This window comes from Ornithorhynchus anatinus, chromosome 19 (genome assembly GCF_004115215.2).
Source record: "Ornithorhynchus anatinus isolate Pmale09 chromosome 19, mOrnAna1.pri.v4, whole genome shotgun sequence".
Taxonomy (NCBI): Eukaryota; Metazoa; Chordata; class Mammalia; order Monotremata; family Ornithorhynchidae; genus Ornithorhynchus; species Ornithorhynchus anatinus.
In genome coordinates this window covers 15,742,306-15,755,167 of record NC_041746.1, presented here as the reverse complement: position 1 = coordinate 15,755,167, position 12,862 = coordinate 15,742,306, and the positions used below count along the sequence as shown (strand labels likewise).

At 45.1% G+C, this 12,862-nt stretch overlaps 1 protein-coding gene across 3 annotated transcripts in view; it reads right to left on the bottom strand.

The window, feature by feature from the left end:
• DNAH8 (dynein axonemal heavy chain 8) overlaps positions 1-12,862 on the bottom strand; it is a 168,971-nt gene that overhangs the window by 105,250 nt on the left and 50,859 nt on the right. For all 3 annotated transcript variants that reach the window (XM_029047258.2, XM_029047260.2, XM_029047259.2), the window contains exons 33-42: positions 12,604-12,741; positions 11,250-11,490; positions 9,216-9,415; positions 7,243-7,396; positions 6,447-6,610; positions 5,638-5,740; positions 3,687-3,791; positions 3,140-3,301; positions 2,505-2,729; positions 896-1,068 (exon numbers count right to left, since the gene is read on the bottom strand). In XM_029047258.2, the coding sequence (XP_028903091.1) occupies positions 896-1,068; positions 2,505-2,729; positions 3,140-3,301; positions 3,687-3,791; positions 5,638-5,740; positions 6,447-6,610; positions 7,243-7,396; positions 9,216-9,415; positions 11,250-11,490; positions 12,604-12,741 (1,665 nt within the window). The remainder of the gene's footprint in view (positions 1-895; positions 1,069-2,504; positions 2,730-3,139; positions 3,302-3,686; positions 3,792-5,637; positions 5,741-6,446; positions 6,611-7,242; positions 7,397-9,215; positions 9,416-11,249; positions 11,491-12,603; positions 12,742-12,862) is intronic.

Here is a 12,862-nt window from a genome sequence, read left to right as displayed (position 1 = left end):
CTTCACGTCTACAGTCAGCTGACTAAATCCCCTGCCCTAGGCTTCCCTGGGATAACACCACGGTCTAAAACACAGGTGTCTCTAGAGTCTAAGCTCGCTGTGCGCATGGATCGGGTTTGCCAACTCTAACTCTCTACTGTCCCCTCCCAGGTGCTCAGTACAGTGCTCGCCGCATAGTAAGCGCTCAGTGAATACCATTGATGATGACTTCTGAGGGATTCCTTTTTTTTTTTTTTGATGCTTCTCAGTAAAGTTTTTCTTTGGGGCTAAGTAAACATTTGCATTTTTTCCAGTTCTCACAGGCTTACTACAATTACTTTTCTACTTATGATTATAATCATAATAACAATAATAAATGTGGCATTTGTTAAGCGCTATGTGCTAGGCGCTGTAGTGTTTGTTAAGTCTCTGTCAAGCCCCTAAGTGCTGGGGTAGATGCAAGTTCAATTGTATTTATTAAGCACTCACCGGGTGCAGAGCACCGTACTAAGCGCTCGACGTCATTCGGGTGAGACACTGCCCCTTTCACACGTTGAGCTCACAGTTTAATTAGGAGGATTTTAACTGTAAAATTACCGAATTGTACTTTCCAAGCGCTTAGGACAGTGCTCTGCACACAGTAAGCGCTCAATCGATGCGACTGAGGGACCGCGTGAATAATCCCCACTTTACATTTGGGGAAACTGAGGCCCAGAGAAGTGAAACGACTTGGCCAAGGACACACGGTAAGCAATTGGCAGAGCAGGATTAGAACCCAGGTCTTTTGACTCCCAGGCCCGTGCTCTTTCCATTAGGACACGGTGCTTCTCAAATTAAGTTGAGGAATTCATTTAAAAAAAAAACCCTCATATTTTAAATAACCGCAGAGTGGAATAATGAAAAATACGCTCCTCACCTGTCTGTTAGTGGCGTAATGACCAAGCGATCGGTACATCCCAAAAATTCATTTTGGTAAATAAAATCGACATCTGTAATAGACACTAACGTTTGGTCCACATCTTCTTTAAAATAAAACCTGCTCTGCTTTAGCCATTCAAAATCAGTTATCGATTTGATATGCATTTTTACCTTAAAAAAAAAAAAAAACACCGAGAGTTACCTCGCCTGTATTCAGTATCACGTAATACAGATTCATAATGCATAACTGCACTGCAGAATACAGAAACCTAGTGGCAACTGGTAGCATTAAGACTGAATCTAATTTAACCAATACTATCTGAATAACATTTAAAATGTGAAACACCGTCTCTACTTTCCTGGTTGAAATGCTTATTTGAATTCATCTGTTATCCAACGGACGATATACGTGACTCGGCTTAATTAAATTTATTTAATCAATGAGTACGATCGATTAAATTAAATAACATTATCTTTAGCCTCCCCTACTTAGTAAGAGCTATTCTTCGTTGGTGGTTTAGAACATGGATTCGACAGACAGAGAGAAGGGGAAACACAACACACAAAGCAAACAGGTTGAACCAATACCATAAAAAAAAAAAATCCAAAATAGTTACGGGATTTAATTTCGATGAAAATACGCACCACTGACAAAGTATCTTAATGAGATGTTTTTATGAGCACAAATGTAAACACTGAATTTTCCAAGTGTTATCCTTCCCAACCTATCCCGTCAAAAGGCACCTTTCTCTAGTACACTTGAAAATCTCTCAGAGCTAAAATGAAATGGGATTTAATCGCGCTATTCAAGAAAGCAAAACCCACACCGTTCTTCAATCGAGTAGGAGGTATACCCTTGCGAGCCCGTTAAGAAAAAGTCACACTGGAATACTCGCGTTTGACATCGTATACGAATGCAGACATGCACGTGCACGATTTCTTCTGACATTCATCCATTCATTTGTATTTATTGAGCGCTTACTGTGTGCAGAGCACTGTACTAAGCGCCTATGGCACTCTGTGTCCAAAAAGGTATGTACAGTGAGAGAAATGATTTCTAATTCCCTAAGAGTTGCAGTCAAAATGCGTAGTGAGAAAAGGGGAATGTGTCAACCAACTATTATTGTACTTGCCCCAACACTTAGTACAGTGTTCTGAACACAGTAAGTGCTCGATAAATACCAACTGGTGATGATGACGATGTAAGCTCTAGACTGTAAGCTCACTGCGAGCTGGGAACGTGACTACCGACTCTGTTGCGCTGTACTCGTCCGGATGCTTACTACAGTGCCCTGCACGCACTGAGCGCTCGATAAATACCGTTGATGATGAAGACGATGACGGAGAAATGTATCTGTGACTGTGGGCATTAGAGAGAGAGAAGAAAAATGAGGAGGAGAGAGAGGAATGGGCACCAAAGCTAATGTGTAACCGGTACGGTAACGTCCACGCCTTCGTTCACATCGCTGGGGCTCAGCCTCTTCATCTGTAAAATGGCGGGAGAATATTAACTCTCCTGTCTGAGATTATGAGATTGTGAGAACCGCGTTGGATCTGACCATACAGACCGCTTAATAAATATCACGATGAATTCAAGTAGACTTTACCAGGTCATCAAAAATATCCCTCTGATGCACGTGGATGGTGATTAGGGTCTCAAATTTCACTCTGTCAAACTGGGAGAGGTCGTGCGTCGTCTGACTAATGAGGACGTTTAAAAGATCCAGAAATTTCTGATTGGTTATCTGCATAATTTTCCTGTCATCCTTTGCGTTATGCAAGGCCTCTTCGGAATCATGTGTCCACAGCATCTGTATTCCCAGCAGCCCTACCTATAAAAATCCAACAGGAAAATTCAGATTCGCAAATTTACTCTTAGGTTGTTGGTCCCCGGAGGGCCTGGGGCCTATGCCCGGTTCTCAACCCCAGACTTTTTTCTAGCGTTCAGGACAACCCTCTAGACTGTGAGCTTGCTGTGGGCAGAGAAGCTATCTTCCAAATCTATTATATGGGACTCGCCCGAGCGCTCAGTTCAGTGCTCTGCACGCAGTAAGCGCTCAATAAATCCCCTTGACCGATAGTGCTTTGCACAGAGCCGACAAGTAATCTCTACTGTCGTTACAACTGCCTTTTAAGAGGTACAGCGGCTCAACTGTCGACCTACAAGATAAAAAAAAACAAACACATTTTTCTTCCCGAAAGTCCATTTTTCTCCAGTTGAAATATCGTCGGAGGGTCTTACCTGGGCTGGAAAATGAGAAAGAAAAGCCAACAGTTGGAAACTTGCATCGCTGATCTGGTAAAACGCCGCCCGGATTATGCAGTGCAAGGAAGACATCTGCATCTTTAAAAGATCCAGAAGCCAAATCTCTACTGGTCCTTTAGCCATCACCGCGGAATCCAACTGAAATAAAATCGCGAATTCACGTTACAAAAAACTGGGAACAAGTCTTCGTCAGTTTTGCAAGCTCATCCCTCTCGACTCTAAGGTCATTACGGACAGAGAATACGTCTGCTAATTCTGGTATGTTGTATTCTCCCAACCGCTTAGAACAGTGCTCTGCACATAGTGAGCGTGCAGTGAACTGATTAACGAGATCACACGCTAGCTCAACTAGCAGCTCACAGAGAGGTGGCTGACCCAGAAGGTAAATTAACTCATTTTGATAAAATATCCAATGAGAATCTTTTCTAGCTTTGTCTCATCTCTGCTGCCAGAATGTGACTTCTCTACCGCCAACATTAAAATCTGCAAATTTAACAGTAAAATTGCAAATAATTCAAATTACAGGAATTTTTTCTCCTTCTCTTGATATAACAGACATCATCCGATCGTAATCCTTCGGGTGAAACTCTACTGAGTTTATGTTGTCAGAAATTGCAGGTAGGTGCGGCTACGAGACAAAATACCAGTATGAGAATATAAGAAAATATGACAAATAAGAAAATCACCCCGCCCTCAACATCAGCTCTACTAAAAAACTGCATAAGCCCATCTCCGCTTCTACAATCACATGGTTATTTTGCATTCTGGACACGCACTCATAAATACACTTCTGCAGATACATAAAAAATTCCTTATACGTATAAAAGAATCAGGTCACGGTGTGGCCTAATGATAATGATAATGGTATCTGTTAAGCGCTTACTATGTGCTAGGGACTTCACTGAGCGCTGGGATGGATAAGAGCAAATCGGGTTGGACACAGTTCCTGTTCTTGGGAGTCAGAGGACCTGAGTTCTAATCCCAGCTCTACCAACTTCTTGCTGGGTGACCTTGGGCAAGTCGCTTCACTTCTTGGGACCCAGTTCTTTGGGCCCGAGAAGCAGCGTGGCTCAGTGGAAAGAGCCCGGGCTGGGGAATCAGAGGTCACGGGTTCTATCGCCGGCTCCGACACTTGTCAGCTGTGTGGCCTTGGGCAAGTCACTTCACTTCTCTGGGCCTCAGTTACCTCATCTGTGAAATGGGGATTAAGACTGTGAGCCCCATGGGGGACAACCTGATTACCTTGTATCCCCTCCAACGCTTAGAACAGTGCTTGGCACATAGTAAGCGCTTAACAAATGCCATCATCATCATCATCATCAGTTTCCCCAACCGTAAGGTGGGGATTAAATACCTTGAATATCTATCTTTTCTCCCTCTTATTTAGACACCGAGCCCTACGCGTGACAGGGACTGTGTCTGGCCTAATTAACTTGTTTCTGCCCCAGTGTTCAGAAGAGTGTTTGACACATAAGTGCTTAACACATACCATAAAAAAAAAACTTGGAGTTGCCACAGAGAGCCCCAATTTCTCACTGGTGACTCCACTGCATTTTTTTTTAATGGGATTTGTCAAGCGCTTACTATATGTCAGGCACTGTACTAAGTGGTGGGACAGATACAAGCTGATCAAGTTGAACACAGTCCCTGAGCCATATGGGGCTCACTGCCTTAATCCTTATTTTAAAGATGAGGCAACTGAGACCCAGAGAAGCCAAGCGATTTGCCCGAGGTCACACAGAGGCGGGATTAGGAGGCAGGTCCTTCTGACTCCCAGGTCCGAGCTCTATAATGATTATCGTCATCATAAAGGGCATTTGTTAAGCCTTTACTAAGTGCCGCGCACTGTACTAAGTGCTATCCAGTAGGCCCTGCCGCTCCCTTTAATTGGAAGGGCTGAGGTTGACAGTCTCCCCGTGGCAGGCCTGAAAAGCCAGGGAACCAGGCTGCAAGCCTGCTGATACTCAAGGGTCTGGTTCCTTACCCCACTTAATAATAATGATAACAATAATTGTGGCATTTAAGCACTTACTATGTGCCAGGCACTTTACTAAGCGCTGGGGTATATACAAGCTAATCGGGTTGGGCACAGTCCCTGTCCCACAAGGAGCTCGCAGTCTTAATCCCCATTTGACAGATGAGGTAACTGAGGCCCAGAGAAGTGAAGTGACTTGCTCGAGGCCACCCAGCAGACTAGCGGCGGAGCCGGGATTAGAACCCTGGTCCTTCTGACATCCAGGCCCGTGTTCTATTCACTAGGCCGTGCTGGGTCTTCCTGCACAGAAACTACCTGCCCCCAAATAGACCATAAGATACATATAACCTACTTTTGTGAGGATCAAATGTTCCCTAACTCTTCCTTTCCTTTTCTCAGTTTTCAAAATGTTAACTTTTATTAACTTCTATTACCTATTTTTTGAGTAGATATACTGGATGGGACAAAACATCACGGAGAAAGCGATGAAAAAACTGACCTGTATAGTATGGGAATCACTTGCTTGCCCAAGAATTTCCAGGAGTACAGGATCAGATACAAAAAAGAATCTGGGAAATAGGAGCCGCTTCTTTTCCAGATAGCTTAAAAATTAAGCAAGATTTCCATCAGTAAGTGTGTTTTAGTTCCAACGTGCTGCTCGCGGACGACGACGGAATAGTTCCGTCCCTCTTTTATGTGTTTTTTATTTCTTTTGGAACACAGGTTCACAAGCTCTTTGTTAAGGCCACCAAAACGTTGCTTGGTTTCACAGATAGTTTGAGTCATAGAACCGAGTGATGGTAAGTTCCCAGGTGCTTAGTAAAGTGCTGTGCGCAGGGTAAGAGCTCGGGAAATATCTTCGTTTGACGTAGATTCCCCCCTCCTTCCAGAGGCTTTTACTGGGGATGTGTACATAAGTGCTGTGGGGCTGAGGGAGGGGATCAAATCCAAGGGCAAGGAGTGGGAGAAGAGGAAAAGAGGGTTTGGTCGGAGAAGGCCTCTTGGAGATGTGCCTTCAAAAAGCCTTTGAAGGTGGGGAAAATAACGGTCTGTTGGATACTAACGGGCTTTGCGCCGACCTTCTCAGATGGCAACCCTAGTCGAAAATGGGGGCGAAAGCACAGTTCTTACAGAAGATATGAAAAAATGAAGATGCGAGTCCAATCCGCAGGTCCCCGTGCCCGTCCTACGCCAATTCCGGGCCCCGGGGGTGGAGGGGGAAGAGGATTTACCAACCGGAAATACGTTCAAATGACCGAGACGGGCGGAAACACAGATAATCCGCTATTTTGACAGTTTTGCTCCTACCCCGTAAGCGACTTCTGACACACTTCCAACTGCTCGTGTAAATGAGGCAGCAGCTGTCCCATCGTTTCATCTCCCACGCAGCAGTTGATGACGTTGGGGTTCTCGTGCGCCCGCTGCATGATTTTGATCCAAGACTTGTCGATGTTCTGGAAGCGTTTGGCTTCCTGAAAACAAGCAGAGCCTGTTGAAAACACTGCTCTATCAAAGGGACTATTAGTTACCCCGTCCCCTTGTCAGCCACATCTTTGTAGCGCCTCTCCTCTCTCTCTCGATGGCATTCCTTAGGCGCTTACTGCGTGCCAGGCACCGTATTAAGCACTAGGATAGATAACGAGACCATCAGGTTGGACACAGCCCCAGTCCCACGTGGGGCTCACAGTCTCAATCCCCAGTTTACAGATCAGGGAACTAAGGCACAGGAAAATAAAGTGACCTGTTCAGGGTCACACAGCAGACAGGTGCCAGAGTCAGAATTAGGATCTGGGTCCTTCTGGCTTCCAGGCCCACGCTCTAGCCGATCTAGTGTCATAACGTGTTATAGTGTTATATTGTGTTATGTTATGTACCGTACTCTCCCCGGCACTTAGTACGGTGTTCTGCTCACAGAAAGCGCTCAATAAATAAAACTGATCGACCGACTGACCGAACGGTGTTGATTTTGAGACACTGGATGTACTACCGAAGCCTTCGGGTGGGAGCTGTTTAAAACTGTAAGAAACGTGTTACCGCCCAGGTCCTTGCCAAACCATTTACAGAGACGCTCCCGCCTGCTTTCGCAGAAGACGTATCCGCTCACCTGGGGTAACTGCTTTGCGATATCTCCACCGACAAAGACAGCTTCGAGATAGACCCAGAGGTTCTGTACTACCAGCCACTCTTCAATGATATCTGACGAGGAGGACAGCTTGAGGATCCAATTCTGAATATTCTTTTTAAACGGAGCATTGTATCTAGAAGCAGAAGTGGACCGGGCAGAGTTCGATGAAAGATTTGGAGGCAAGAGAAATTAAAAAAAAAAAATAGCGAGAGAGGAAAAATGCCTTCCCGTTTTTCTTTAAAATAGGGCATGGCGACGCTCATAATGCTAAAAGGCTGATGCCTTTCAAAACAGTTACTATTCTGACTTCGAAAAATCAATCCATCAACTGTATTCACGGAGGACTTACTGTGGAGTGCGCTGTCCTAAACACTTGGGAGAGTAAATATGACAGAATTGGAAGACACATGTGCCCTGGCCAAAAGGAGCTTAGTCTAGAGGGGGATCCAGACATTAAAATAAATGATCCCTATGTATACATAAAGTGTGTAAGTGCTGTGGGGCTGAAGGCGGGGTGAATAAAGAGTAAAGTGCAGTAGGGAGAGGCAGTAGGGGAAGTGAGGTCAGTCAGCGAATCGTATTAACTGAGTGCTCACCGCGTGCAGAGCACTTTACTAAGCGCTTGGGAGAGTACCCTCCAAGGTAAAACATAAACGTTTGGCAAATAGTAAGCGCTTTACAAATACCATCATTATTAAAAGGAGGGGTCTTAGGGAGGGCTTCTTAATTATGAAGTAAAATTATTTTGATTCTTGTTTCTTAGTGAAGGAAATTTTCTGTAGCATCGACCTGATCGTGCCACTCTCCCCCCAAGATTTCCACCCTACTCCCTAATCGCTTACCCCTCAAGCCTTCAATAATTCCCTATTGCTACTTGCATCTAACTCCTCTCCATCATGGCCTCAAGGCTTCTCACCCAACGGACTGCTCGGTTCTCTTGTCTCTCCCCCCTCAATAGTGAGCTTTTGAAGGGAAGAGTCTCGATTTTTGTAATTCTTCACCGAGTCTAAAACGCTGCTCTGCCCAGACTAGTCACTCCACGGATACTCTTAAGAATCGATCGATGGTATTCACTGAGCCCCAACTGTGTGCTAAGCGCTTGGGAGAGTTCGATACAACAGAGTTGGTTGACACGTTCCGTGCTCCCATCGAGCTAACGGTCTAGAGGGACGCGCTCACAAGTTGCTGTGTCACCTTGGGGGCAAGTCACTTCATTTCTCTGTGCCTCAGTTCCCTCATCGGTAAAATGGGGATTAAGACTGTGAGCCCTGTGTGCGATAGGGACTGTATCCAATCTGATCAACCTGTACCTACCCCAGTGCTTAGTATAGCGCTTGGCACACAGTAAACTTTTAAACTAATAACCTCAATTATTATTATTACATATTTGTCCTACACCTCTTGCCCTTCTCACTTAAGGTGCCATCACAGTGAAATCTCTCTGTCGGTGAGTGAGTGAAAAGATCCTGTGAGAAAATATGGTTCTGGCAGTGGGGTTGGCCTTGTTTTTTCTAGTCCGGGCCCTTTAAACAGATGGGCTATTCCTCACTGACTTCTGTGTCCTCTGAGACTGATCAAAACTTCCCTGAATTCAGTCTTAAATTCAGCCTGCTTACCCAAGAGGCTCATTGGGTTACTTAGTTGCTTTCTGCTGTGCACTGCTCAATATCATATCTGGAGTAAATTGGCAATTAGCAATTTGCTTTCTGTCGATACGAGGCCCACGAGCGATACGCCCTTCCCAATCTGGCTCCCTCTTGGTCGGATTCTATTAACATTTTGGCTGGAGGGGCGAATTATGAGATCAGGTGATTAGGTGTAGAATGGAATGGGAGACAGAAAGGAGGGAGGTGGAGGCCTAAGATTTCTGCTGAAATTGTAATATCGGGTTCCTAACGGTCACTTGATATCAATAAATATATAATGAGAAGAGACAAACGCGTAAGATTTACCTGTTGGTAAGTAAGGAGCCCAGGACCATTAAGCTGTCCTCCATCAACGTAATGATTTCTGCTGACTCCGTTCCCTTGAGCAGAAGCTCTCCTCTTCCCTTAAATGAGGAGAAGCTCAGACTCTGATTAGTCCAGCTTTCTGTTACCTGAGTCAGTTTAGCTTCGATATCCTTTTCCTTGATGGCAGAGATGCAGATGTCCTGCCAAGCAAAGAATTTTTTTTGACAATCCTTCTTCGGATGAGAGGGTCTTCACGTAGCCCACGAAAATGCTCCCTGATGAAACTTTAATTACCGATCCTGGGCACCCATATTTTCTTTAAAGAAGTCTGGTTTTGAATCTTAACTAGGAGTGGAAAGGACACTTTTATGAACCTCAGCACGTACTCTCGATAACAATCGATCGTATTTATTGAGCGCTTACTATGTGCAGAGCACTGCATTAATGTGCTGGGCAGAGAACTAGGATCTTCTCGCTGATCCCATTTCTTTCGGCTCCTTGAGGTCAGAGATTGTTTTAGAACAAGTAGATACATTCTCCCAAGCATTTACTCGGGTGCTCTGCGCACAGAAAGATCTCAGTAAATGTCACTGATGGATGGATTGATTGACTGACAAGAGCACTCAACTCTCTACAGAAGGGTAAGTGGACAACAAGGGACAGCCAGATACCTCAGGCGGCAACAAAAAAAGGGAAAGCGAAGAAAAGATTGACTTCGGTTTGGCGGTTTGGCGGCACATTCTCCTCTTCGAACAATCAGTCGTTGGTATTTTTTGAGCGCTTACTATTTGCAGAGCGCTCTGCTAAGCACTGGGGAGCTGCTAGCCAGACATCTGGCTCTCTGCTCCTACGTCTCGCTTTTCTTCTTCTGGCTATCCCTCTGCGTGGCCTTCTCGATCACTTCCCAGTCTCCTCTATTCTCTCCTGCGTCTCCTTCACTTCCCGACTGATCCAGGTGATGGGTTATCCATCTCTCTCTCTCTCTCAGCCCAAGCCCACCACTTTCTTCTCAGCTTATCTCTTGTTCCCTAACAAGGTCCCAAGTCTGTTGAATTGTACTCTCCCAAGCGTCTAAGTCGACTGACTCTTCTATACTGTTATAACGTGCTCTCACGAGTGCTTAGTACAGTGCTCTGCATGCAGTAAGTGCTCAATAAATATGACCGACTGACTGAGAAGCACAGAAGCAGCAGGGCCTAGGGGATAGAACATGGGCCTAGAGTCAGAAGGCCACGGGTTCTAATCCCGGCTCCACCACTTGTCTGCTGTGCGACTTTGGGCCAGTCACTTAACTTGTCTATGCCTTCGTTACCCCATCTGGAAAATGGGGATTGAAACTGTGAGCCCTATGTGGGACAGGGTCTGTATCCAACCAGATTGGCTTGCATCCACCCCGCGCTTAGAACAGCGCCTGGCATATGGTAAGTGCTTCAATACCAGAATTATTTTTACTGATGGACTGATTGTTTGAACGAAGCTGGGAAGAAATATTTTTGCACTGGAGTAGTTGCCTGTGAGGAGATTATACCGCCCTGACAACCGCACCCGCACACACCTAAAACACTCACCCATCGGTATACACAGAACAGAATGCCAGAATCCAATGAGCCTCTAGACGAAACTTTTCTAGATGTCCAAGTGCTTAATACAGTGCTTGGTACATAGTAAGCACTCAAAAAATACCACGGTTAATTGATGATGATGCCTCGTGATGCCAGGTCTTTGCTCGAAGCAACCGGGCCACCGTGACGTGGTTTGGGCGGGGGCTCTTCTAGGCACACGCATTATGTTCTTGATAGAATGTTGACCTCCTCCTATATTATAATAATGATAATAATAATAACTACTGTGGTATTTCTAAAGTGATTATTATGTGCCAGGCACCGTACTAAGCACTAGGGTCGATACAAGTAAATCGGGTTGGAGGGAGGTCTTTCTACATGCAAACGAACGTCTTGGGAAGTTTTAACAACACAAATATCAAAAGAGAATACTATAGAGAAGGAAAACGTGAGTCTAACAGCCACCTCTAACCTCAATATCATCCTTATTTTTAAGGAGGGGTGCCTCCATAATATTTCGCAGACAAAAAGAATCAGACTCCACATCAAACTGGGTTCCCGTCACTTCTGCGATACGATCCCAGTGCCTCTGCTTCATTGCTCTGTTAGTCATCATTTCTAATAAGGGACAGGATTCACTGAAGTCATCTATCCTTTTCTTAAGATCCAGAAAGGCCTGCCAATCTTTGAGTCCCTTTGGAAGCTTGCGGCACCTTTAGGAAGAGGAAAGTTAGTCTTTTTACTTGAAAAAAATGGCTTCACTCCGTTACGCTTTCACCGAACAGGACTGCTGGAGCCCTATCTTATCTCGCTGATTTCCTGCGAGGGTCCCGCACTATCGTCCACCTACTCACTCTGCCTCGGCCTCATCTATCTCTCCGCTGACTCCTTGCCTACGTCTGCCTCTGGCCTGGAGCTCCCTCGCCCCCTTCATAGCTGATAGACCATCGCTCTCCCCACCTTCAAAGCCATATTAATGATAATTACAATAACAATAACTGTGGGATTTGTTAAGGGCTTACTATGTGTCGGGCAGTGTACGAAGTGCTGGAGTGGATACAAGCAAATCAGGTTGGACGGTCCCTGTCCCACTTGGGGCTCACACTCTCAATCCCCATTTTACAGCTGAGGTGATTGAGGCCCAGAGAAATAAAGTGATTTGTCCAAGGTCACACAGTAGACAAGTGGTGGAGCCAGGATTAGAACCCATGACCTTCTGACTCCCAGGCCCGTGCTCGATCCACTATGCCGTGATATTAAAATCCCATCTCCTCCAAGAGGTCTTTCCCGACTAAGCCTTCATTTCTCCAACTCCCTCTCCCTTCTGCATCACCAATGAATTTGGATCTAAACCCTTTAAACATTTAAGGATTTATACCCTCCCTCAGTAGACATTTATTTTAATGCCTCTCTCCCCAGCTGGACTGTAAGCTCCCTGTGGGCAAGGAACATGTCTTCCAACTCTGATTTGGAGCCCTCTTTGGGACGTGGGCTCTGTTCAACCTGATGATCTTGTATCTATCCCAGCACTTAGTACAGTGCCTGGCACATAGCACTTAACAAATACCATTATTATTATTATTATTATTATTGTAGGGTTTGGGGAAGGGACTAAAGAGGCAGAGAGGCAGGGTACCAAGGAGGCAGAGGGGAAAGGGAAAGCGGGGAGATGGAGAAAATAGAGAAGGGGAAAGTGAAAATAACAGAAAAAAGCAATTCCAGAGCTAGCAACCATTCAATACTCATTTGAATTGGATATTGTGGAGCCTCTAAAATGTCAGGGACTATATAAATGCTAAATAGAAAATGTATTTTAGAACACTCACCGATTTTGAAATTCCTGAAGTTCGGCATTAATCTTTTCAATATCTACATCTCCCCAGAGTATCTCATAATAACCACTGATATTACTCATTACGGTATCATATAATCCATAGAGCTTTTGTAGCAATCCTAGTTCCTTCCTGAAACCAAAATTTCAAGAGGTCTTAGAAATTTGTCCTGGTAATCCTAACTCTCGCCGTGTTTGGGATCCAGCTGGTCTGGAGGATTTCAGCTCCGTGCTCAGTGATGCCTAGTGACCCT